Below are 27,804 nucleotides of genomic sequence, written 5' to 3'. Positions count from 1 at the left end.
ACGTGAATACAAATTTGCCTAGCTGGGAGTGAGGAACTGGCTCCTGGAACTGGAGCTACGCTATGTACAGATTCCTTTATAGGTCAAACCCAGTTAAACAAACTACTACTAAATATTTAACAGCTCAGTGCAGTAATTAGTGACAAATAATGGAAGCTTAAATTGATAATTGCACAGAAATGTCCTGTTGGAGACATTACACGTTTCTTGCTCCTGTTTCTCTCATACTCGCTGAATCCTGATAGGTCTTTTCAGGGATTAAACTGACAAATGAATCTGGATTTTACACACATCTATTTGGTCTGCAATGAAGTTTTCTATGAGTTGTGAGAAGAAACCTTTCAAGTGGAACTTCTTCTTCTCAAATTTCCATTCTGGCCTCTCTGATTTAAAGCAGAGTAACTGCCAGATCATGAATTGATTTCAAATCTTAAACCAACCGGCAGGTCCAGAATTTAAGCTCCTGTCCATAGGATTCAAAAGGTCACCCAATTAAAATGGGGAGGCACACAGGGCTGTGATTTATATGCAAAGGGCAACCTTTAAAACAATGATCCTTTCCAGTTTTCCACAGATGCATGTACAAGAATTCCTTTGAACAAAATTACAAGTGAAATTACAAGTTTCTTGATACAGTCTGAAAGAAAAGTGCTGTAACTTGTCTGCACTCTTATTATAGAAAGACGCATCCCACACTTGTATCGATCGCCGAGTTCACCCCCCTACCTTGTGACATAATGCTAGGCATTGTGCTTATCAGGTGACAGAGGGACAGCCTGGAATCTGGATTCCCCACACATTGGCAGCAGTGCATGGGGCCTTGTACAACAGCACTCAGCACACTGGAGGTTATGGATCAGCCTGAGATTAACTCAAAGCGACTAACACCATTTTTGCTCAGCTAAAAGCAAATCCTGACCCAGCCCAGTTTTAAAATCACCAAACCTGGCTTTTGTACATGGAAATCATATCTGGTAGTTATCCAGCTAATAAGCATACACACACCCAGTTAAGACAATGTATAAGTGGACTGATGCATATTTCGGATCCCGAAATCAGGAACACAAGTGAAAATATGTCCCCTTGTTCATGGTATGTCAATTTTAAAATGTGTAGGAAAGAAAAGGAAAAACTATGGAGGTCTGCTAGCTCTCCTCCTCTTCTAAATGCCCCCAAATCTGTTGCACATTGGTGCATCTTTTTCCTTCAAGACAGTTTGCAAGGAAAGCCAGATTGAGCAGATTTGATGGTAACGGCCAAAGATTTCCGAGCTGATAAGCAGAGGCCCCCACCGCTTTCGCTCTCTGACTTCCTTCACAACTGGTTACTGTGCATCTTGGACATCTTATAGTCCTTACTCCTACAGCGCTTTAAACAAGGAATAGTGGGAACTGGGACAGTGCTTATGTGGCAGGCTTGGAGTGTGTGTGAATTGCAAATCTACATGTTGGAAAAGAAAATAAGGACAGTTTTTATCCCTTCATAGTTGGTAGCTAGTCAGACAGTTAAGAACCCTATGTTGAAACATTGTGTTCTTAGAGCAACACCATTTGGGTTCCCACCTTTTCAGTCCAAGAAACTCCATGTTGTAAAGGAGACTTTTAGAGAGACCAGAATATTATTTTGCCCTTTATAACAAAGTCACTACTTCTCTAAATTTTGTAAGGACACACAATGTAAATCAATAAATCTTGAGCGTTTACCGACATGTGGTACCAGGACAATAAAATTTTATGTTTGTCATTGTGGTTGTTGATTGTAAAATGCAGAAGTCTGGATTCTCTATTGTCTTCTGTTTTGTTGTCATTTGCATTTGTGCAAAAGAAGTGTGAGATATGACCACAGCTAAATGGGAGGAATTTTACTCTCACTTTCTCCTGTTTTCAGAACCTGTAAAAGGGGTAAGACAGTCCAACTCCTACATTTTAATACTTGCCCCCTTCCCAAACAAGAAATACTACACAAAGAAGCATCCTTTTATGCCTTTTTCTTTCCTCCCCGTGAGGGAAGAAGTATCCTCCTACCAAATGTCATTCTTTGAGGTTGGTCATTCTGATTCCTGTCACACAGCTGGCCAGTGACACGTTGCAAGTCAGACATGTCATTAGATCCAGCCTTGACCCTGCACTTCTGGGTTGGGCTTGTGATGCCATGGTACTCCCGTCTCCTAGGCTATCTCCTGCTAAGGGGATCCAGCCTCGTGCAGCTGCCGCTTTCACCCCTTGTTGCCCGTTAGGACTGGTTTTTAATGTGGCAATCTTCTGATTGAGCGAAAAGAATCAGGTTTAGGAGGAAAATAACTGGCGACAACACTTGCACTCATTTGCTGTCTATGTTTAGTTCCAAGGTGACTGAAATACTAATTCCTTTACAAAAAGATGGGCTGTAGCTAGGGTGAGGCTAATCTGTAACACTCACAGTCTTCTATAATTTGCTACCCCAAGTTAATTTTAATTCGTTACAATAAAACCTACCTAATTAAAAAAACTCTTTAAAGTGAAGTATTAGCTTGATCTCAGAAAAAAAGCAGAATCTTTGCTATTGGAGGGCGATTCATCATGCCACAGTGCACACTTACATAAATTCAAAGGTAAGCTATAAACAAGTACCCACAGCAATAGTGCCATGCATAAAGGGGCAGGCAACAGGAGGCCTGCTTTCTAATCAGTCCTCAAAGGAACCTGCCATACAGAAGTGGCACTTATTTTAATTTAAAGCTCTCACAGTTACTTTACCTTGGCAAAATTTATAAACTAGTAACTTTAGTAAACAGACTGGCACTCCAAACAGAAAAACAAAACCAACACAACGGTTCAGGCCCACAGAGAAAGCAGCTTTTCCAGAAAGGTACTGTCTTCGACAATGAGATAAAACATTTGTTTGGGGGCTACTTACGGTCCCTGATGTTCAGTAACAGTTTTGTACCATACCATTAGCATCAGCAAGATCTGTACTGTCACTTCACTGTGGTCTATAGTCTATTGTCCCTGCAAATCTTTTCAGCATTTTAACGCATTTTACACACCTGTATATTTGTGTTCTGGTCAGCTCAACCAAAGAAATATTTCTGGATTTGAAAGAGCCTACTCTGGGGATATGGCTTTCCTTTAAAATGTCATTAAATTGTCAGGGCAATGGGCTTTCAAAATGTCAGTTTAAAAACATATTTAATATTTGCAATTAAAGTTCACATTCTTTCTCATCTCTATTATTTTTGCTTCTCAGTAACTGTTAAGAATTACAAAAATTATACTGTTCTCCATTTACATACATGAAGAAAAAAAAGAAAACCAGAAAGCAATAAGGGCTAAGCAGAAAATCTCTGTAATACGTGCAGCACAATACCGGAATTTTTTTTCTGTTATATCCTAAAACACACCACTTTGTAGAAAGTTTCTTTTCAAATCAAAGCAATACTACAGTAAAACAACTGCAGGCAAAATTTCTAAGACACAATGCAGTTTGTGTCAGAACGCTCATCACTTCAGGCTGACCTGTCAAACTGTCTTGGGGAACACGGTAAAAAGGCAAATCTGCAAGTTGGTAAGAAACTTTTGAATGCTAAAAAGTATGCATTGTTCACAAACCACAGAACGCTGTGCGGTGTTAACCGAGCTGTACTGATGCTTACAGCAGATGTCCATCCCTTCCTACTGCTTAAAGGCACACCTGCTTGGGCTGTGCTCCTAGACCACTGAGAGGGAGCCAGCATTTTGAGGCTCTAACAGAAGAAACCAAATAAAAAATTTGTGCTCAGATGAGTGATGTGGAATAGAGATCAGAATTTAGTACTATACACAGATACCTGCTATCAGCAATAGAGCTATGTTGTAAATTCGATATGGGTGAAGTCGGGAAGATGACATTTTTGAACCTTGGTAGGCAATTTCCGGGACCTACATTTTCAGGAGATTCTCAGCACCTTGCAGAATCTGACCCCTGCACCCAACCCTCTTCCTTAGGGGACCCAGAATGGTCTCAAGGTGCCTCTTTTTAGGCATCAGGGATTAACATTTTGGCCACAGGGCTTTTCCAGAAACTAACACAGTTGTCAAGACAGTCTACAGAACTCACCAGAGAATAATTTCCAAGGGGTTTTGAAATCACCACTTTTCACAGATATATTTCTCTATTAATTTCTGCACAACAGTCCGACATCTGCAGAGACTTATCATTCTCGGCTAAATTGTATACATTTTCAGACTAATTCCTATACAACCACTGTATATTTTTGTAAATCCATGTGGCCTAAACACTCAAATCTTAGGCCACCATAGTCCTCAGTGCACGTTAGAGCATTCATAAGGCTGCCCGAACTTATACCAGCTCGTAATAGCCCCCCCTGGGATTTTTATATCAATTAAAAATCCCTGGAATTCATCGGAGTCTGAGACACGCCTGTGAGGACCAAAAGGGAGTGATACAGAACCATCTAGCAAAATAAACAGGAATTGCTGCGTACTAAGGGAATCCTTGGCTGTCTGACTAAGGTACCTTTTATAGTGGCAGGGGATGCAAATTGGAGCCCGAGGATCTGCGCTTTCATTTTCAAAGCACTTTGCAAACATCAACCACTTCACCTTCACACCATTGCTCCGAGGGAAGTAAATATGTACAGTTCCAGCATCCTCTGTTTTCTGGAGGTGCAAAGAAGCACAGGGCATTTTTACAGGCACAGTCTGTGTTCACACACAAAAGGGAGCTTTGACAACCTCTCCCTTCGTAGGCAAATGAGTTTCCCAAGGCCACCGAGGGAATTGGTGGCAGAACAGGGATTACTGGAGAGATCCTGCTCTCCAGCCTGGTGCCAAGTCCACCCTGTCTCCCCTGCAACACACCAAAGCAACTTGCTGAATTCCAGCCGTACGCTGCTTTGCTGTAGAGGACAGATTACTGCATGTCATCCTCTATAATCTCTCCTGTAAGAGGGATTCTACACGCTTCCTGGGGACCCCCCCCCCCCCTTTGCTTCCCCCCACAAATGGTGGCAAGGTTAGAGACAAGTTGTTTTCTCAAGGCTGAGATTAAAAACGGCTCTGTGTTTTGCTAAGCATTCCTCTGAAGCATGGGCTGCGCGTGCATGCGTGTCTGAAAACGACCCCAATGAAAGGAAGGAATGAGAGATGCTAAACAATGCTGCGCAAAGTTGCAGACTGTTCGGCTACAGGCCAGAAAATGAATCCAATTTTTCATTCTGTCATTATAAATATTTCAGTGCAAATGGTACTGATTTTCTGCAACTGTGGTTAAGCAAAGGGCCTCCGAGTGAATATTTAAGGGGGGGGGGGAAGGAAAAGAAGAAGAAGAAGGAAGGGAAAAAAAGAAAGAGAAAGACGAGGGAGGGGGGAAAATTAAGGTTAGCAACCAATTAATTTCAAACTTTCGCTGTAAAAGATTCTGGGAAAAATTCTACAGTGATGCAGCGTGTGACTCAAAGAAGGAGGAAAAAAAACATTTACTCTGCTCTTCTTCTGACAGTTTCTCATAAAATATCTGCAGTCCATCTATCTTTTAGTACTCCAGGCTCCTCTGGAGAGCAGAAAATAGTAGTTTAAAGCTCACTTCAGTGCCAGTCTGCAGGAGATTGCTTTCCACAGGACCCCTGCTGATGGAGGCCTAGGGGAAGAGGCCCAGGAGTTATTCAATCAGTCCAAGGCTCTGGGGCGGCCGGGGCTCCTTTGAGGGCTGATTATAAAGCTGCCCTCCTGTTGCCTGCCTCCGAACAGAACGAAATGAGCAGCCTCTTGCTGAGCAGATTCTGCAAGAAGGAATTTCACCTGTCATAGAGTTTGTCAGAATTTCAGGATTTATCTTGGTGCAAAATTAATAAAATACCAACTAGGATTTCAGCCTGACTACTCAGCTGTGTCATCTCAAAGTGATCTTTCACCGAAGAAAACCTGGACACAGAGCTACTGAAGTCATTCTTGCCCTACTTTTGCTCGGGAGCTTCGGCAGGATGCTATGACTGAATAACAAAACGATTAGAGGTGGATTTCCTGACAATTACACCCAACGTCAAGTGCTGGGTGGGTGCTACTGTCCTAATGCGTGACCTTCCACCTTACTTTTGTGGTTCCTAAATCTCCCTGGAATAAGCTAGGAATCTGAAAGAGAAAAAGATCATTTCTGCAGTTTATAACCTAGCAGGTCCCTTATGGCAGCACATCTGTTAAGTTCATACACTGGTATTCCAGGTCTGGATTTGATTTTAAGTTTTAAAGCAATACAAACAACAGACTACATAAGATTACATTCAGTGAAACACTGCAAATTAATATTGCTGTGACAGTCAAGTACACGGTCTTTTAACCATATTCTGAGTCTAATATAGCAGTAAGGTGCCAGGTTGATAAAGCATCATCTCAAACCTCTGTGAACTGAGTTCTGTTCTTTCAAAGCTAGACAGTCTCACCGGTCTTCTGACAGTGCCTTAGAGCAATAATAATAATAAAAAATCTTCGTACACTACCTATGTAAGTAAGATTGTGCTAGCTTATAGCACTTGGTCACATTAATTTCAAGTCTCAGGTAGCATAGAAGCAATTAACTTGCAGCCTGCAAGAGAGCTTTTCAGCTAAAAGAGGAGATCAACTTGTAGAAAACAAAACAGTTGTCAGCTAAGCCAGCTGATAGGTAAATAAATATTATTCAATTTACAATGCCGTCAGTTCACATCTTGACATGGAGAAACAGAGATCCACTGTACCAAGAAACAGCAAAATATGCCCAGATTGGGAACAAAGATGCATTTGCCATTAATAGCTCTTACCCTACATTGTGGCAATTTCCGTACACTGTTCAAAGCTGTTTGCTGTATGAAGTAACAAATCTACCTTTCTGTCTATTTGCTCGTCAGCATTTTCTAACGAGAGCTTAAAACAAATGGTAACATATCCCTTTCCTACCTCCTCACCCTTTAAATGACAATTCAACATTAATATACATCATAAAGCCACCTTTACCAGGCAGTAGTAGTCTGACAGTTTTAACACCAAGAGATCTCACAGTAAGGAGAGAGAGAGAAAGCACGCAAGTGAATGCACAGATGGTGGGAGGGGACACAGGGTGCTCTCAGCAGGCTACAGTAGAGATGCATTAACTCCACAGAGGGAAAAGGGCTTCCCACCAGTACAGTCATGAATTATAACTGAGCATGGGAGTGAGTTCCTAGTGCCTGTCTCACAGCAAATATACTGTTCCATTTTCCTGCACAACCACCTTTCACCTTTACAAACGCAAAGCAAAGCAAAATGCACCACTAATATTTAACAATATCACAGGTTCTTTATATTACATAGCACACATCTATACACACAAAGTATTGCGGGAAGCAGAGTATTCACTGACACAGAGTATCCCCAAGCAGATTTACACACCCATGATCAGTGCCTGTGTCTAGCGATTCTGCTGCAAAATGAGACTATAACAATACAGATAGATAAACAACTAAAGCTGCATGTAGAAATGCGTGTAACTCAGCAGTATTGGTTCACAAGAACTGAATCATCTCTCTCTCCTCCCTTGTTAACAGGGTGGAGGACACTCAATTTCAGCTTTGAACACAAAGGAAGCTCAACTAAAAAAATAATCATGAGAGCCTGCAAAAAAACACTTTTCCCACTCAAAATCATATCGCAGCCTCAGTTTGATCAAAGCATGGTGAACCTGGCCCAAATAACAGGTAGAAAAGCTAAACCTAAAAGCTGTTCCTCCTGGTTGGGGTTTTGTAATGGACAGCTCCAGTTGTGTAGCCATCTGCATCTGAGTTTTTTTGACTAATGTTTGGAATGGAGTAATCTAATGATGCTTTTAAAAAAAAAAAAAAAAAAAAGAAAAAAAAAAAGAAAAAGAAGGAAAGTCATCACTTTTGAGCCAAGATTGCTGTTTACTGGAGTTTCCTGGATGTGTCTCTTTATGAATCACTGACCACACCTTGTTTTCACAAACTATCTGCACCTCCTCCCTAGGGGAATTCATCCCCTCCCAACTTTCCTCCTACTCAATGAACCTATCAATGGAGAAAACTTGTTATTTTAGGCAGCTGAAAATTTGACCAATTTTAAAGGATTCATTTACCATACCTTTCACTTTCGTTTAAATCCTCAGTGTTCCTGTTCTAAATGACAGCACCGCAAGCACTGCTTTTAAGCACTATTCATCTTGCCTACCACATCTCAGCCTTTCACACAGAACGCTGCTCTCTCTCAAACAATGGAGCCTTACTCCGTTATAGCTTGAGGGCAGAGACTGTTACTAGCTGTAGACTTGCTGCAAATATCACAATAAAGGATACAAATGTGAATTTCGCTTAAAATACAGGTTCAGCTCTGGAGGTACCTTGCTTTAGAAAACTCTGTCAAGAGCAAACAATACATTTTTCTCCAAAATGCACAGCAGCCACCCAGTTGAAACAGCTTTTCCAAATGATCTAACGTGTCAATGGAATCAGGATGCTTGTGAATTTTATACTTTTCTCCACTTTGGGTCTCTAATCGATATTTTAGCTTCCTTCACACTTAATATACTCAATCTTGGTTTGGCAGCATGTCTTGTGGAACATTAAAAAAAACCAAAGAACAAACATCCCCCCCTCTCTCCAAATCCCCGGAGTTTGAGGAGATGCAGGGCTACTGAGCTAAACTCTGTGATGGAAGAAGGTAGGGTTCAGACTACAGATCTTAAAAGCTGCCAGGTTTGCTGCTACTGAGCCCCTCTACCTATGCTTTGGGACACTGAAACCATGGAGGGGTGAGGATGCTGGGGTATACAGGAGCCACGGCAACCTTCTGCCAGTGCTGTGGAGGGAAGAGGGGGCATATCTTGAGCGGCAAACTTTCAGTGATAGTGTTGTGCCATCACTTGTTGGGAAACTGCAGGACCAGTGAAGAGTGGAGCCAGGAATGAAGAGCTTATTCATGGGGATGGAGTGAGGGGGGCCAGCAGTGGTGTGGGGGGAAGGGAGGCAGATTTGCAGAACTGGCCATGAAGCTCCTCAGTACACCATAGCTGGATGCTTCATAAAGTCACACTGATGGCAGTCCCGGAGATGGCCATCTGTTGTCAGCTCTGGGCCAGATGAAAGATAATATAACGGCAGCTACTGGTAGCTAACAGCAGGGCAGTTGCAGGAAGGAATGCGTCCTAGAATGAAGAAGTGGTGCTTCCTGTTTAGCACAGAAAATCAGTCATCGATATCAACTACATTAGCAAGAAATTAATGGATGGACAATTAAGAGAACTGAACTGATCTACCAGGGAAATTATTCAAATGCAAACAGAGTGCTTATTTCTTCTGTTTACTCCAGGTGTATGAGCCAACTGATCTGACTAATGGCAAGGTGTAGGCTGAAACGTTCAGGGCACAGATGATAAAACCTCATTTTCTGCAAAGGGCAGAATTCCATTTCTAATGATTATTTGTGGGTCAGGGAATACATTTACTGCTTTCCCTGCCCTCAATCTACAACAGGACTCCCTGATGTTCACAGAGGTTTCTACAAGGACTGAGGTTAGAAATTGGCCTTTATGTAATAACTGAACTTCCCCTTATTATTATCATGATTTATTTTTACAAGTGCCTTATCATTATTATCAGCATCACTCAGCAGAAAAATGTCTGCCTTCCCAAGCCCTATTATTTCTATCTTGTTTCTTTCTTTGCCCCATAATCTCCTTCCTACTTCTCTTCTACTCCTTTGCCTTTCGTTTCCTTCTTCTGCCTTTCTGTGCGTTTCCCTTTCTGCAGCAACTGCTGATTTGCTTCTTTAGGCTGAAATCTCGCACACCTCCCTGCTCCATTTGTTAAAACAATCAGAAATCATGATGTTAATGTTGACATGTAACGTCCCTGATATGTTTCAGAGTCAACACTTAAAAAGATAAAGGAACAGTGGAGCTTTTCTTCTGATTGCCGTGGTTTCATGCTGCTTTCAGACTGGAGACAACAAACTTCACTTAACAGATTTGCATGACACAGTCATTGCAGTCACACGGATTAGAACTGTACTATCTTACCTGATTCTGCAGAATCTATTTAATGTTGACTATACAAGGCAATAAGGAGAACACATCCAAAGTATGGGTTAACCTTTTTTGTTGCTACTGATTTTTTCGAAAATAGAGACCTATATTTTACAAAAAGAATTCAAGCATACAAGAGCATAAACAGGAAGGAGTAGGCAAAATAGGGACATAGATTCAAGCATATACACATTTGGGTATGACTCTATCCCCCTTGAAAGAGAAGCAATATACATTTTTGCTTATTTTTGTACGGGTTCTTTGTGGGTGTAGCTCAGTACTTATTTTGGACAGTATATTTATCTTCCAATCCTTTGTCATGTTACTGTTCCTTAAGTCTGAACTTCTTTTCAAAATTAAAATGGTTTATATAAAGGCAATATTCATGACTTAACTGCTACACTGTCGTTGTCAATTAATTCTGTAATTTCATCAATAATATCACTCAAGCATCTGAAAAAACAAACCCATAATAGTGATTCAGTTGCTCCAGAAATTTAAGGAACGTTCTCTCAGGGAATGTATAAGAGATGTTGTGAACACATTGTTTCCTGCTTACTTACAGGAAAAAGCGCAGAAAGTTTCACAGGCTGACTGTTGCATGTAGAGTTACAAATATATGGAGTATATGGAGACAAGTAAGAACCGTTAATACTCAGCCCATCTTTGTCAAGCACTATTTAGTGAAATCAAAATGGTCCCTGAAAAACTCTGGCACTTTGGGCTTGGTGGGCCTTGCAAGGTGCTATAAATATTCATGAGCTAACGAAGTACCCACAGGGAGTGTTTACATTTGAATAGGCCAATCAAAGGTGGGTGAACTCACAAGCTTCAAACCTGGAAATTCCTTATTTAGAAAAGAATTACCGCATGAAAACCTAATATGGCCGTAACACCCCCCAATCCCCAGGAGGGAAGGAGCACTGGAAGGGAGTTCAAAGTTGTTTGGGGTTTTTTTTGGTATTTAAACTTTGTTTGACATTGAAGCAAAAGACTTGTAGGGGAAACACTTTGAAGGTATGTCCTTAAAGAGCTAGTGCATGAGTGCCTCCACCATGCTTCTCTTGATTGCCTTTTTGAGAAAATTTGCAAAGAAAATAATTCTCCCTTCTAGGGAACGAAGTCTCAAGTCTCAGGAACACAAGCCTGAATTTTTTAGATCTTGGAAGACATGGAAAAATACTCAATGCACGTACTGGTGCACACTAATATCCATATATCTGAAACAGAAAGCACAGTAAGGGTTCAGGAAAAAAAGCACTTGAACTAATAATACTTGCAATGCATGCAGCTCTATCTAGTTCCCTCAAAACATAAGCATTAATTACAGTCTTAGTATCTCTGGCACACATATTATTATCATCATCCTCACTCACGAGATGGAGAGCATGCATGGTTAAGTGGAGCAAGTTAGTACCAGACCTCGGAACTGAATCCAGCTCTCCTGACTCCTAGGCATTTGCTCTGACAAAAGCAACCCGATTGCCTGCTAAGGACTAAGGCCAGCATTACTGAATGTGGCGCCTGTATTTAGGCATCAAAAGTGTTTTGCTGAAACCCTAAACGAGGCTATGGCTGCTCAGCACCTATGCTTTTATCAAGGTTCGTAACTTCAGGTATTTATGACCTATTTCCTGATGTACTCAGCACCAGCATCTTGCACTGGCCTTAACTGCAGCTGGAGGTGCTCAGCACCCTCTCAGAAATAGGCCATTGAGTTTGAAAATGTTGGCCTAAAGCTTTGATTGTTAATTGGATTTCAGGTAGGCTTCTTTTTAAGAAGAGCTGACAAAGTTATTCCCTGCTGGCTCCTGGCCTTTGGGGCCTAGTAAGCCGGCATCTATGTTCCACTCCTCACCCTAAGAGTTTGGGGACCTAGAAATGCCAGAGCTAATCTCCAATTTCACTTAAAAAAATGTTTTGAGGCCTTTTCTTTGTGAAGAAAACATCCTTGAAAATCTAACTTCACCTGCAGGTTTGAAAGTTTTGTCCCTGTTTTTGTGTAAAGAGTATAAATTATTCATAGTCTCCCCTGCTGTCATGGAAGGCTTGCCGTTGGGACCTACATGATACACAGACTCAACTACTGTGGGGGCCTTGGCAAAACAATCCTATACAGAGGTAGCGGTGCCACTGCTGCTATGGCTGATGCTATTCCCACACCAATCTCTTTCCCAGCTGGCCCCAGAAGGCCTCTGCCACAAGGAGACAACCCCAGCCCGGGTTAATTAGCAGTTTTCTCTAGCTGACCCCCAAATGAGAGAATACAGAGTTTGAATCCCAGCTCTGCTACTGTCTCCACTAAAGGTCTCAGTCAAGTCTTTTAGTTCTTGAAATAGCCTAGAGCTTGCTTAGTTCTGCTCTGGCTCAGGTCAAGGGTATTTTAAAGGCCGTTTTAAAATGTTGAGATCTTTGGGAGCATTTTACAATGCAGAGATTTTTGGAAAGTTTAACCCTTAAAGAAATGAGGAAGAAACTGGAAGATTAGTTTCAACAGTGCTAACCTTGGAACATGAAAATGTTAAAACTGGACATCCAGAGAAGGACACACATAAAGCTACATAAATCTTCTAGAGACTCTTCTATGCTGCCTCTGCCCTGCTCTGCTTCAGCTGCTTGCACCGGCAGCTGAGAATGTTCTCCTGCTGTTTCAAGCGACATGAGCAACATCTGCTATGAGTGCTTCATTCTTTCTTTCATCCTTTCCCTGGGGAAGGAACTGTGTATTTCATTTTGGAAGAGCTCTGTTGTTGTGGGTTGGGGTTTTGGGGAAGGTTTAGAAATCTACATGCAGGTACATGTTTATACGAGAGAAGGGAGCCTTTGGCACCTCTAGGTGCACCCTACTCTTAGAAGCATAAGTTGAGTACATTCATGGTAATACTTAACTGCTGTGGAAGTGTGTTCCACGCTCCCAGGCCAGCCTGTGAGAAAGTTCTAGCTCCTGTGCTAACAAACTTCAGCTCTTTAATAAAAACACTCACAAAGCAGGGCTGTCAACTACCGCGTTGTCACCAAATGGGAAGAACTTTTCAGGTGATCTCTGACATGTGCTGGACCCACTCCACCAAGAATATTAAGGACTGAGTCTTAGAGCATAGCTGGACAAACATGTAGGAAGGCAGTGTAGACAGCAAGAGAGCAGGTTGAATATGCTCCTGGTCTGCTTTGCTACTGAGGAACAGTGTTGCAGCTCTCTGTATTAGCTGGAACATCCTACAGACTGATGGCTTCAAGCCCAGTCTGTACTGATGGGAGTCCAGACGGGAGGCAGCAAGGGCGTGAATCACTGAGGCCAGGTCCCTTTTGAACGGGATGGGAAGCAACTGCTGATCCAATTATTTCTTGCCCTAGTTTTCATGTCTGTAAGGCGGGGACACTTAACTACCCCAGGGGCAACTAATTATTAGTCACAAAATGTTAAGTAAATGCTCTAATTCACTAAAAAGAGATATAATTTTTGTACTGGGCAAAATGGCCCTGAAAGGCCATGTAATCTTGACTAGTATCATATGCAGAACTAACTATTGTCACTGATAAAACCCTGATAAAACCTGTACAATTATTCAGCAACTCTACCAGACATTGGTACCTCTCTGACCCAGCAACATCTAAAAAAAATCTAAAATTAATTGATTCACTCTGGGTAACACCCCACAAGAGTGTCTCATTCCTCCCCACAAACACCACGATACGTTGTGTTGACTATGGAAGTCACGCTAGGACTGGGATTAGGAAAGGAATGGCTACTCCTCGTCAGGGACAAGGGAAGCACAAACACCTAAGCCTAAGCACAAAGACTAAGGCAAAAGAAACAGACACTGGAAATAGCATGAGGACAAGAAAGGGAAGTTTTAATAGGCACAAATTACTTTATCATAATTTAATGAAAATTCAATATTAAGTTATTGATAAGTTTTTTTGCTTCCTTATTAATTAAAAGTTCAGTATTATGGATGATGAATGGAGAAGACTTCTAGTTATATCCACCCTGCACAGCGAACTGTATGGTCATACTCCAGGTGTTCAATTAGAAGAGTTCCAACTTTTGGGTGACATATAGGCACCCTATAAATACACCTACCTTGCAGCTTCCTTATGTGATACCTAGATGGGATATATTTCTGATTTTAAAGATTGTTACAAGCCTATTTCTGAAAAGCCCTTATTGTATTATGCATGTCTTATTAAAAGTTTTCCATTCTAAAGAATAAACATTTTTAGGGACATACTTTTTCAACTCCATTTCAGAAGCGTAAATACACCACATAGCCTTTTGAACATATAAGCATGAAAATTCACAACTCGGAACACTCTTTAAAACATAAGCTTCTAACTGTTACAGAAGGTTTCCATTTGCTTCCTTTCTATGGAGGTAGTATCTCCAAAAATTTAAAGCTGGTTCAATAACTATGGAGCACAAAGCCATTTAAAGGAAGTCTCAAAGGTGGGAGAAGAGCGAGCTATGGAGATGATCTTAAAACAAAGAGCAAATTTCTGTAAAATCTCATTATTTCAATTTAAAGGTTGAGTAATACATAGCAGGTTTGATTTTCAGGACTGGTCATTTACTCTCTGTTCTCACCAGAATGTGGTCCTATGGGATTGTCTTGCATTCCTAACAGGGGTCTGGAGTGAAATCATGGAAACCTCTAAAGACAGTCCCACTTGTTTTTTGCTTTGAGAAGATTGGTAATGAGGAGATAGTAACTTTCCCAAGGTGAGAGGAACGTAGTATGTGGGGATTCTTATGTTCCTATAGCCTACTCTTCCCAGAACAGGAGTCAGAAAATGCTAAGCAAAGAATCGCACTGGGCCAAATACCAAGTTAAGCATCACTATAATGCATTTATTTTCTGTATCCCTGAATTCATTCCCTTTAATTATCAGCTGTACTACACGTGTGGATAGGGCTTCTATGCTATTGTGTTCTGCTCTGCTCTACCTTGCTCATGTTCTTACTCTGCCCTACAGCCATGGAGTGCTGTCCATGGCTTCTAATCTGAGATGATTAGCATCTATCATGCACGGGAAATGCACTTTAGATGCATGTTTAAATTAAAAGCAAGGAACTGTTCCTGATAGAGGGAATAAATACACCATTACGCTGCAAGCCCCAACACAAACCACAATAATGTGAAAGGAGAGAGAAACATAACCCAGAAGCTAGTTGCCAAAGATTCCACTGCTTCAGGTGGTAGATAGCCTGAACAAAGCGATGCATCCTAGAACAGGTTTTAAATGAGAGTGGGCTCGAGATCAATGTTTTTTCAGCAAAAGCAGACTCCAAAGGTCAGTACCTACTGCTCTGCCTAAGTGCTTTGCTGCCCTTTCACCAGCCTGGGTAGATAACTGGAGGTAAGAGCAGAAAGCCAGTGATCCCAACAAATAAATGCAAATGGCATGATGATACTGCATTTTTTTAAACATAATGCATTCTCAACTGGAGTGGGGCTACCCAAGTTAATTAAAATAATAAAAATAATGAATTAAGTGAATAAGAAAATGAATACCTTTTCCTTTTTGCAAGTGTAGATAAGCCAGAGAGAGGCTGTCTCTAAGGGTATGGAGATGTGGTCTGTTAAGAGCCTTCTGCAGCATGGAACAACCAACACACTGATTGTCCCCTAGCCAATGTAGAGCATAATTTGTCTCTCTGTAGTGACATCCTTTTGTGCCCTTCACTAGAAAACCAGGTGCCGCAGTTATGCTGAAGTTTTAATGAACTAGGCTTAGATGGAGGGAACAAAATCTTGCCCTCAGTCTTGGGCAGGGATGAATTTTGAGTGGAAAAACATGTGCTTTTATTTTAATAAAAAAGCTGAAGGCAGCTGCTTGGGACTCCATGTATTTTGAAACGAGAGCGTATTTTAGGGGGGATAGACTAGTAAGGAGGTGATTGTACATGTCACAACTACACCTGGATCTCCGTATATTTTGCATCTTCAGAATCCAGTTACCTATTCTGCCATTTTAAAATCCAGTCTGAATTCTGCTGTTAAAACTAATTTCTATCCTCTTGTTCCTGTTTCTTTATTTTCATAATTGTCTTTTGCAAATCTGCACCTTCTCTCTTGCTGAGTTGTTTTTGGTTTTTTTTTTTTTTTTTCCTTTTGGTCTTTCTTCCCTAACAATCTCTCCTTTCTCTTTCCAGCAACTGCTCATGTCCCTACTTCTCCCTACTTCCTCATTTTGATAAATCAGTGATGAACAACAGAATTTGTGAAGATCAGTAAGCCAAAAAGATTTAAATTTTTTTTTTTCTTGAAAAAGCAGTTTCATCTTTGTCGTGGTTTAACCTCAGATGGCAACTGAGCACCACGCAGCCGCTTGCTCTCTCCCCCCTGCCCCGGTGGGATGGGGGAGAGAATTGGAAGAGTAAAAGTGAGAAAACTTGTGGGTTGGGAAAAGAACAGTTTAATAATTGAAATAAAATAAAGTAAAATAGTAATAGTAATAATAGTAATGATAATAATGATGATAGAATATACAAAGCAAGTGATGCACAATGCAATTGCTCACCACTTGCCAACCGATTCCCAGCCAGTCCCCGGGCAGCGGCCCCCCCCAGCCAGCTTTTCCCCAGTTTGTATACTGAGCATGATGTCATATGGTACGGAATATCCCTTTGGCCAGTTTGGGTCAGCTGTCCTGGCTGTGCCCCCTCCCAGCTTCTTGTGCACCTCCTCGCTGGCAGAGTATGGGAAGCTGAAAAGTCCTTGACTAGTGTAAGCACTACTTAGCAACAACTAAAACATCGGTGTGTTATCAACATTGTTCTCACCCTAAATCCAAAACACAGCACTGTACCAGCTACTAGGAAGAAAATTAACTCTATCCCAGCTGAAACCAGGACAACCTTATTGGAAATACTTTGCAAAAAAGCCCAACAAGTATTTTGACCAAAAAAAGCAAAGAAAATGATTCCACAAAAACCATGCTGTGAAAGAAACACATACAAAATTAGTTTCTGACCTTTCCTCATTCCACTCAGTTTCTCCTTTATTTTTCCCACAAGTCCAATAACTTTCTACACAACACAGATCATTTTCTGACTTCAAAACTCAATCTTCCCTCTTCCTGTCCATCACTATGTATGACTGTCTTTTTCCCTAAATGTCTAACTTTTTATTTTCTTTTCCTTGTCCTCCTTTTCCATTTTGGGCCAGAGTTTGCATGCAATAGCTGGTACGGACAGTAAACAAAACAGATTTGGATCTATTAAAAATAAGAGAGAGATAACAGCACAGGCACCTTGAAGTGTTACAGGTATGGTACTGTAGGTACTACAGGAGCTCCCATGACCTAGGGGTCCACCGAGAAAGAGGAAGGGAAGGCTATCAGAAAGGCTTTATTCCATATTGTTTTCATGCAGAAAGAAATTAGGAAAGAGAAAATGCAGTGCAATTGATACAAATACCAATCTCTCACACAATGAATTCATGCATGATTTAAACGCTCTGATTTCTTTTTTCTCCAAAGAAATATTTCATATCATCATGCCAAACATTAATATCAGGTTTTCAGTGTGTAAAACTTTCAGTAAGTGAAAAACTAAATGGGCATATGTGTGCACATGCCTCACTAGCCTTTTGCCTTTGTTGAGGAGATGAAATCCAGCTCTGGTCCAAAGCAAAATTAATTGTGGACACCTTAGTCAAAGGACTTAGAGATAGGGGCCCACGCTATAAAAAACTACTGAAAAAAACCTTAAGTGCGGAAAAATCTCTTCATTCCAAATAAAAATCACATGGCGGATGGTGTAGGAAAGGCCTTATTCTACAAATACTTCTCCTTGTTCCACCCATCCAGACCATCAGAGACCCTGAAAATTTTTCCTCTGTCAACCTATCTTAATACTTCAATATATATTAAAATAATTTAGGAACAATCTTCTGCTGCTGTCTCAAAGTGTAACACCACATCAGAAATAACACACCACCACTTCTCATTGCAAGACAAGCAGTGCAGAATGTTAATATATCGTAAATAACCCCTTCATCCAAAATTGTTTCAGATCTTGTTCAACATTTATTTCTTCCTCTCTGTCCTTTTGTTTACCATTAGTAAACAGTATCATTACAAGTCTGGCAACAGAACACGAGAAGACAGTGTACCATTAATTTGACCCTATAATTTTTTTTTCCCCACCGAGTTAGTATTTATGGGAAATGGCCAGCAGGTAAACCAAGACAAATTCTGTCTACTTCCCTCCTCCCCCCATCCCTACACTCCTACTTCAGTGCTCAGCTTTTCACATTTAGAGACAAAAGAATACACTTATTTTCCATTTCACTGCTTGAGTAAATGTTTTATGGATATCAGAGAGAAAATAGGATGCCCATTTCTCTCTCCTCAAGAATATCTTGAGCTGCAACAACCTACAGAGCAAGAATCCAAAGGTGGCTCCCAAAATTCAGGTCTGTACCAGGTGCCTTTCTGCCAGCACCTTTTTGAAGCAGCATGGGTTGAATCACCTGCAATTTCTCTTGTCCTTCCCTCATTCCCATCCTGATGATGAGCAAGTATCACAAGAAGTCATGGCAAGTAAAGCTTTGAACTCAGCTATCAAATACATAATGCTATTATAACCCCCAGGTAACAAGTGTGGTACCTGCAGCTCTGTTTGGAAGAAGAACTTCTGTGGACACTGTGTGCAGTCATAGATCTTGTCCTCTTGTCCATGGGCTGAGAAAATATGCTGCTGCAACTTGTTTGCTTGGACAAACACTAGAATATTAGACAAATAATAAGCTTTTCATTATTTCATATTGCAAGTGAAGAGTTTTTTATAAACTATTTCCCATTAACACTCAGCAATTCTGAGAGGTAAAATTAGGCTGGCACACTCAGATTTCAGACTATTTATCTACAAAGTGTGATCCTTCTTCTAAAATGAATGAATTGAAACAGATAAACAAAGAAAAAAAAAAAGACCCTAACAGGACAAACAATGAAGATTTCAAATTTAAAGAATTTAAAAATGCCATTTTCTCTTCAGAATTATTTCTTCATGCTTACTGTACTTTGACTGAACACACACAAGACACATTTCCTAGCAACCAACAGGTTTGAAAAGCATAGATGCCAAAGTCCTGTTTACTCTGTGTGCCTAAAGTTAAAGCTAACAAACAGCTCTGTATTTAAATGTGTTAATGCTAAAAATTATATCCCACAGCTACACTGGGGCAATGTCTATAAATGTGAAACAGAACTGCAGGTAAATTCTCTTTGGATACTTTAAGATCAACTCTGCCTACACACTGAATGCAAGGGTTTCAATAATATAAACATGTTCAATTTTAATGACTACAAAACAAGGCCCTAAGACTGTGTAACAGTTTACCTAGGAGACATACTATTAATAATTAAATTGTATATGCCAGAGGCAGTGTTTGGGTTGGCAGCACTGACTTCTGATGGATGCCTGGTGCACTGTGACCTAAAAAAGTTTGCATCTACAATGTTAATCTGTATAGGCAGGGAAAGGATTTATTAAAGATGCTGGCATTTGACTTCGACTCCACTCCTAATCATTAAAATTATTCTAATTGCAAGGCAACAAAAACCATCAGAATATTGTTCTTCTGAGTCATACATTTTAATCACATTTCTCATTACCCCGGAAAAAAAAAAAAAGATCAGATTCCATTTTCCATATAAAACTTATATTGGTGATTTTTACTTCTTGTTAATATTCTAGCAAGACATGCTGAAATAATTTAATGGCATATTGCTAATAAAACACCATTGCTTATGATTAATGCTTGGTGTCTATTTACCCCATCAGCAAAAAGGAAAAAGTGTTTCACACAGATTGGAATCGACTTATCTCCATACTCTTTAACACATTTTACAAGGCTACTGGCTCAAACATTAAAGGATTAGTTTTATCAGGGATCTTGCTCACACGGAGAACAGTCAGTTGGTACTCCTTACATATGCGAGTTTTTATATTGCGCTTACAACTCCCCCAAACTTGGAAATTGAAGACCCATGGCACTACACTAAAAAAAGATCACCTCATAATGTGTACACAAAGACAAGGGAAAAAAATTCGTAGAATCAGTAATAAAACTAAAAAGAAAACAAACGCCTAACTGAAACAATTCTTGAACACAGACGCCTAACAGGCAAACTGTTTACGGCAGTACTATCCATACTCAGACATTACTATGACAAGCTGTGCAGTGAAGATGAACTATGTATTTTTTTAATTTTATAACCCACAGAGATGTGTGAAACCTGAACACAGTGAGGTAATAATCATCACCAGCCACTGTATCTGAGAGATGAAAAATTAAACTTTAATTTTCCTCTGTAGCATGCACTTAGGTTTTATTGGGAGGGAAGCTGCCAAACAAAGAGAAGTAAAATGAAGGTATTAAAGGGTCTATTTGCCTATCAGTGAAAATCCTTCACTCCCATTAATGGAGAACAGAAACCTTGAATGGCTTCCAGAATTAGCATGCCATTGATGCGAGAATACCCAAAGTGTGTTTTGTCATGTTTGTGATTATCTTTGATTTTCATCTTGTAAAGCAAAATTGGGCATGTAAGCTACATATTAACGCTTATGTTTTAGGTTATCATTTTATGAAATGTTCTATTAAGAAGTCCTTAAAAAAACTCACAACAACTCTGTAGGCATCCTTTTAATGTGCTTTCATTTCCAACAACAGCATTTTTCTGTTCCTCATTATGGCCCAAACACTGCAGTGCTTAGCCCTACTGGGTCAAGTTATTTTCTCACTTGGGTTTTACTACTGAATAACACCACTGACTTGGGGAGGATTATTCCACACTTGGGCTTGTGTCAGGGGAGATCAGAACTTGACTTGTCGCAAGACAGCATGGTTTGCTTTCTAAAGCACATTACAAGGGTGTTTCTTCTCACCACAAGCCAACAAACACATGCAGACGGGCTTTCTTACCCGATCAGAGGAGAATATTGCTGCACAGACTATGCCTAGCAGCCCTGGCCTGTGGGGACAAGTTCTGCTCTGAGTTATATCGTTTTAGATGAAACATCTGTAGCTTTAAAGCACAAATTTATGGGCAGTTTTAACCTCGGCAAGTTTGGAACATGACGGTAATGAGCATGATACCGTGGAAGGTAACAGACGATCTCTTCTGTAATTACAAGAAACTCAAACTTCCGATAGAAGAGCTTGAAATGCAGTTCTTACAGATGAATGCCTGACCTTCCAAGAAGCTCAGGTTTCTAAACGATTTCTAATCAATATTACCAATAAGCACAAATGTAATGTTCCCTCCTAAAACTGACCTAAAGCCAGCACACGACACAGTTCTAAGAGGAGTTCTGCACACATAAGCTAAGGGCAGGACAAGCAGTGACCGCCTCCTACCTGTAAAGCACACCGGACATTTGAAGGTGCCCCCCATGCCTTCAAAGCTGTGCTCTATCAGGTGGCACTGAAGTTTGGCAGGAGAGTCGAACGTCTGATTGCAGAGTTTGCATTCATGGTTCAGTCCTTCATCTGCGGGAGAAATCAAAGGAAAAGTGACATTAACCACAGCCCTTACCAAAGAGCCAGTCCAACATGATCTATGCACTGAAAAGACTTTGTGTTTTCTTAAGCTCAGGAAACTGGATGCCCCATAGCACCTACGGCTGCTAACGTGTTCTTTTACCTGGAAGGTTTCAGAATGTATAAGGCTTAACTGGGCATTAAAAGCACGGATTTTCCACATACAATTACCACCGAACAGGAATGCAGAGCATTAGACTTCAGTAGGAAATGATGAGTGGGACCTGAAACACCATCTCTTAGCAGAGTCACACAATCGCGGCCGAGTACATTTGCAAAACAGTGCGTGAGGAATTTAACGCCGCTCACACATCATCCCGCCTATCACGGGTAAGAACTGCGAATGCACACATTTTTGGCACTCTGGCTGACGTGGTGTTTCTCGTAAAACCACCATGACAGGGGAGGGTAGTTTATACCCTCACATCACTCCTGATCCACGTTTCCAGTCCCAGGGGCATACGTGAAACCTTTTGCAAGCTGCAGGATTTCCCAGCTCCCTTTCTGACAGTCCTAGATTTTTTTCCCTTTATTTGCATTTCTCCTCTTAACAGCTCAGGAAAGTCCCCGGGTGCATCTCCTGACGCAGCTTTCCCGTCAAGGTCCTGCGGCTTTAAAACCCTTCCCACTCCCCGCCGCTTGTTCCTCCGCTTCCTCCCATTGTCCTCCGAAGGCCGGCTGGTGCCTGGCACCAGGTTCCCTTCCTGAGGGTGCTGCAGGATTCATCCACTCCGCCATGAGGGCAGTCAACGGCTGTCCTACTTAGAAACAGTTGCTAGGTAAGAAGTGGCTTCCAGCCCTGCTGCAGAGGCCTCAATTCCCACAGCGCAGCTTAGAAAAGGTCCTTCTGTATGTCACCAGTGTGCTACACGAGTAGCATTGATCTCGCAGGTAAATACTGTATCTGATTATTAAAAATCAAGCGGGAATAAAACACTTGGCGACTGGCACAGCTCCCTACGGTTTCTCAGGTGAAAATGAGTGATTTAGGAGAGCGCCCCTGCCCACCCCGAACACCTAAATGCCACGCTGCCTACCTCCTGCCAAAGAGAGCGCTGCCTGCAGTGATTACTGACCGTAATGACGGACGTTCACGGTTGGCAGTTGCTGTAGATGGTGACAACAGAGACAACGTTTTGTACTGCACACAACGATCCTGCCCACCAATGTAAAGAAAACATGACATGGTGCTTGTGTAGCTGAGTGGGGCCACACGCCCTCTCAAAATGATCCTTAGTAACTTATCAGAATTGAAAACATTTCAGTGGCAGCCCTCAGCTTTCACTTCTCATTAGTCCAAAAGCTAAATTTAGCCTTCACGTAAGTCACGGCATTTTTCGCAAAGGGTGGGAATTTGTGGGCTTTAGACAGCGCAAGCTAAGCCAGGCGGTGGTGGCCGTTCTGCAGGTGGGACTACTGAAAACTACCGTCGTGTGGTTTTCTACAAAGCGTCAGAGCTCTTTATAATGAGAAGGTAAGGGGCAGATGAAAACCAACAAAGCCAGAAGATTTACACAAAATCGGGGTTGGGTGGCAGGGTGTCTCCTTCGGTGTAAACAGGTAAAAATACACTGACTACAAAAATTTCTGCCCTGACAACAGTCCGTAACTGGGGAGCTCGCTCTCCACTGAACAGCTAGCTCTCATAATTTTCATATATACGGCGACTCCATTGCCTTTCATGGTAAAACCATGTTTTTCATGTAGCGACTGTGAGAGGAATGTAGGACTCCATTCTGGCTCTTTAAAATGGACACATTGGCACGTGGCCATTTTTTGACCTCTCCCGTCTTCCTGTCAGTCTTAGTGCAACAGAGTGGTGCCACGGGTATAGACAAACATGTCCGAGCATCGCCCGTGCGCTCACACAGCAAACCGCAGACTTCCCCTCATCCCCTACCCAAACTTTCATTAAAGCAACGTTCAATGTTCCTGCCTACCTCCACGCACTGAAAAAGCTATCAGAGGGGTGTGAAATGTCAGGCCTGCTCTGGGAGTCAGCTGAAAAAGGCCAGTGGTCCTGTCGATCCCCTCTGCCCAAGGACTACTGCCACTGGGGCAGCGGAGCACAGGCTGTTGAGGTACGCGTCCCATCCAGCCAGTCACACTGGCAGTCGGGCACTGCTGGCTGAACATATTCTGTGCGATACATTCCCAAGGGCAGATTAGGGGTAGGTGACACATGCTCATCAGGAAGGTAACTCTTCATAGATAAATTAGCAACCATTTATCAAATATATGCTAACTATTTCCTTAGCAGGGAAAATTTTAGTGGATTCTCAAGAGTTGCCTGGGATTTGGGGTTTTCCACTATCACTGACAAACCCTTCCAGTGTGTTCTGCTTTTGCTGCTGCTGAGAGACGACAAGCATGGCCCATGCAAGCACCATCAAGGGGAGCATGAGGGAAGAGAACCTGGCAGGCACCAGCCTGTACATCTAAGAGAGATGGCTGCATCCTGCGAGGCAGGCTCTACGTCGTGCTCTCCCAACAGGCAGAAACCCACAGCTGTGGGCAAAGCTGCAGAACAACAGCGTACTGAGAAGAGGAGAAGGCTCAGCAAACCATATATAAATGCCTCTTCTTCCCTGAACTTGCAGATCACTTATGAGGAATGTACAGACTGCCACACGTGATCAGATCATTTCTCCTACATTCAGTTCCTTGCCATGGTCATCATCACCAAACAGATAGTTCTGAAGGCGGTGCAAAGGGCAATTATAGGTTAGAAAGCCTATAGGGTGAAGTTTCTTCATCAAACTCTTTGTGCTGATACACACAGTCAAAGCAATTAGGACAAAGGGAGCTCCATCTCAGGATCTTCCACATGTCAAGGTGAAGATAATCGATGCCAATTCTCAAATCACAGAGTTACTGTTGGCAAAGTGTAAATGAACCACGCTAATCATTCTTGAGCATGGGAACACTGAACGGGGAGTTCTTCAAACATTCCAAGGAAGAAAGACTTCCTAAAAAGAAATATTTTTATATGGAGCTACAGAAGACAGAGAAGGCTTTTTTCTCTTTCCATTACCTTAGTTAATGAGGAAGAAGTAGGAAGAAAGGCATGCACTCCTGATGGTGAAGCAAAACTAATTTTAGTCACACAGTATTTGTACTTGTTCAAGAAGAATTGAACCCCATTAAATGTGACCCTATTGTATTTCCCACATCACTCAGATCCGAGGCGATCTCCTGGTCACAAACATCAAAACCACTTTGATTACTGTATGTTGCAAATCCAATTTTCCTACAGGCTTATAAACAGGGCTTGAAAAATCCCCTCACACACTCGCCTGGGGCAGATAGGAAACTTCCCCAGGCAAGAGACATCAATTTGTGCAGAATCTAAGCTTTCTCTTAAAAATAAAATGTTTTTAGTCTCCTAGTTCTAAAGACCGCATTTAAAATATGACTACATTTGTATAACTAATAGAATAATTTTCTTCCTAAGTCCCGCTGTTCAGGGAGTTACCAACCCCTCCCCTCACACTCTTTTTCACCCATTTTGTGCACGTCACCTGCTCTGCGCTACATCCTTGGAACAAAGGGCAAGGTTCCAGCCCTGGAATTCAAGAACATGAGACCAGCATGATTTAAATTTAAGGGAGACAGATAAGGTTACAGTACTGGCAGAAGAGCCAGGAGTGCTGGGTTCCATTCCCAACTCCAACCCTGACTTACTCTTATCACCTTGGGCATGACAGTACGGCCTGTGTTTCTCAGACTACCCATCTCTAAAGAAGAGGTGTTAATTTTTAATTTCTACTTTAACAGGCTGACCTAATTAGTATCCCTTAAGACTTTTAATACAACTGGGACAGCGGAGCTGGAGAAGAGTCCAGGACTAGCTACCATACAGAGAAGACCCAGAACCACTGCCATCTGCCTTTGAAAAGGTTTAAGGTGACACATCCGGGCACACAACTGCCTGGTTGCTTGGGTCACACAGCACTGCAGAAGGATGAGGGAACAAGGCTTTGTCCCTGTTTTGCTCTCCATAGAGAATTTAAAAGCACGGCCAGCATTTTATCTCCCACCAGCATGAAAGAGCCAGGGTATGGCAGCTCTTGCAAAGGTGCCAGATGTGGAAAGAGGATGCAAAAGGCTCTGTTTACATGCTGGCCCCTGTCTAGCTCTTCATGTTCAGCAAACAATTTGATAGGGTGCTATGGAAGTGCAAAGTATGATATCATTAATAAATAAAGGACTGGTGAAATGTCACATTTTCAGTTTCCATTTGGGATAAATCTGAAATGGAATGGAGTGTCAGATACAGTCCAAGAGGCTCTCCTTCCCTGCACAACAGAGCTACTGCTCTTTGCTCTCACTCAGGGAAAAAAAGAAAGAAAAAAAAAAAGAAAAGAAAAAAAGTGCTGAACAGCTTTAAAAAATTCAATCAAAATAATCTGCTCTTTGGAAAGGTGGCGGCTGACAGTAATTGGAAAATACTGTCTGACTCATTTATTAAAGTGAGATTCAGAGTCAATTGATTTAATAACCATTAGAATATTCTATTAAGGATATAATAGGTTGGCACAGCCCTATTTTTTATTAAGAGTTATAGGTAAGAAATAAGCAATGCTATGGAATTTTAGACAACTGCTGTATGGATTAGACTAAAAATATGGCTTGCAAAAGAGGTATAAAAGCAGCAACTATCAGGAGGAGGAATAAGAAAGTACATTACAGTGCAAATGAGTTAGCTGAACGATGAAAAAGAAATGAACCTTTAATATAAAGCCTGCACTTTTCCAAATCTAACAGAAAACCATGCACTGCATTCCTTGATGTGGTACATCGTAAAACAAGTCAGCACGTCCTTCACATTATGGATCCAACAACTCCATAAGGAAGGCAAGAACAAAGTACCCACTGTAGAGCACAGAACTGCTGCTCACTGTTGCCCTTACATGGTTAGGCTATGAGTTTGGACATGGTTAAGACCTCGCAACATGGATGAGGACAGTTTACCCACTGCTGGTAGACAAATGAGTTTGATGCATGCAGAATTTCTGCATAAGTAATTTACTTTCCATTTGTAATCTTTATTCAGATAGTGGGAAAATGTAAACATGAATCAATTCTAAATAAATGCATTTAATATTCATATAAACGTTTAATATTTACACAAATATTAAATGTTTCAATGGGGGTAGGTAGATTTTAATTGAGGTGCAGCCCATTATCTCAGCAACTAACTTGATAACCAGCTATAGAAGCAAACAAAATCAGTCTTCGTGCTGAGCATAATACTCACATTTGGGGATCCTCTGTCTTTGCACCGGCTACCCATGCTGCAGAGTTACCGAGTTACTTTTACGGCAGGTGAGATCCCCCCCACTTAAGGCACTGCTTTAGATGACCTGGCCCAATCTGTGTTACCAACTCAACGTACAACCTGTTCGTTTCACGGAAGGCCCTGACATTTCAATATACACTTTAAACAAGTGAAACCCTTTAAGCAGCCTCTAGACTGTGTCCCATGTTTATGCTTCTTGCTCTTCAATAACAACAAAACTAGAGCAGCTACAAGCAAATGTTCACTGGCTGACTTACATGCAGCTGTTAAGTCGGTAACCACTGGGGGCCCTCTTATATTGTCTGATCAACACTACAGCCATTACCGAGTACCAATTTGTAACAGTTTATAAGTAACTCTTTCCTTATTCACCCTCGAGATTGTCCAGAAGGGTCCTTCTGCCTTTTACTCTGAATAAATCTATAGGCAAAGGTCCAAAGATGATGATGTCCTCCTGGTAAATCATCACGAGGCTGGGTCCATGCTCAAAAGCATCTGCTAAGAAGTAGTGTAAACTCTGCCCTCCACATACAACACAGGAAAGAAATGGCCTGCAGTCCCTGTATTTTTTTCAGGTCTAAAGCATGCACAGCTCCCACATTCAATGTGTTTTCTTTATAATTTTTGTTTACCAAGCAAACCATGGCCCTAAACCAATTTCTCCTTCTTCACATTGCTTCCACTCTTCCCCGAGTTAATTTTGCAGCACACATTTGTAAGCCACAGATCTGAGGAGTAAGGAAGGAATGCAATGAATGACAGCTAACCCCTCGGCTACAACATCTCACACTGAAAACCAGGAAAGGACAAAATACACTGTAATTTGCAGAGTATACAGCCATCCGTGCTTCCTCATTTATAGTGCTGTGTTTGTCTGCATCCTTTTAATTCTGCTAGCCACACACCCACACACTCATCAGCCTCTCC

General features: G+C 41.5%; 1 protein-coding gene across 1 annotated transcript in view; it reads right to left on the bottom strand.

The window, feature by feature from the left end:
* The window catches only part of ZNF521 (zinc finger protein 521), a 229,419-nt gene that overhangs the window by 9,460 nt on the left and 192,155 nt on the right, over positions 1–27,804 (bottom strand). Inside the window, exons 7-8 of the mRNA XM_009331439.1 lie at positions 21,393–21,524; positions 18,638–18,753 (exon numbers count right to left, since the gene is read on the bottom strand). Of these exons, the coding sequence (XP_009329714.1) occupies positions 18,638–18,753; positions 21,393–21,524 (248 nt within the window). The remainder of the gene's footprint in view (positions 1–18,637; positions 18,754–21,392; positions 21,525–27,804) is intronic.

The sequence above is a fragment of the Pygoscelis adeliae genome, unplaced genomic scaffold, assembly GCF_000699105.1.
Source record: "Pygoscelis adeliae isolate BGI_AS28 unplaced genomic scaffold, ASM69910v1 Scaffold108, whole genome shotgun sequence".
NCBI classification, from domain to species: Eukaryota; Metazoa; Chordata; class Aves; order Sphenisciformes; family Spheniscidae; genus Pygoscelis; species Pygoscelis adeliae.
Note: the sequence above shows the minus strand (reverse complement) of the source record. Positions and strands in the feature narration are given on the sequence as shown.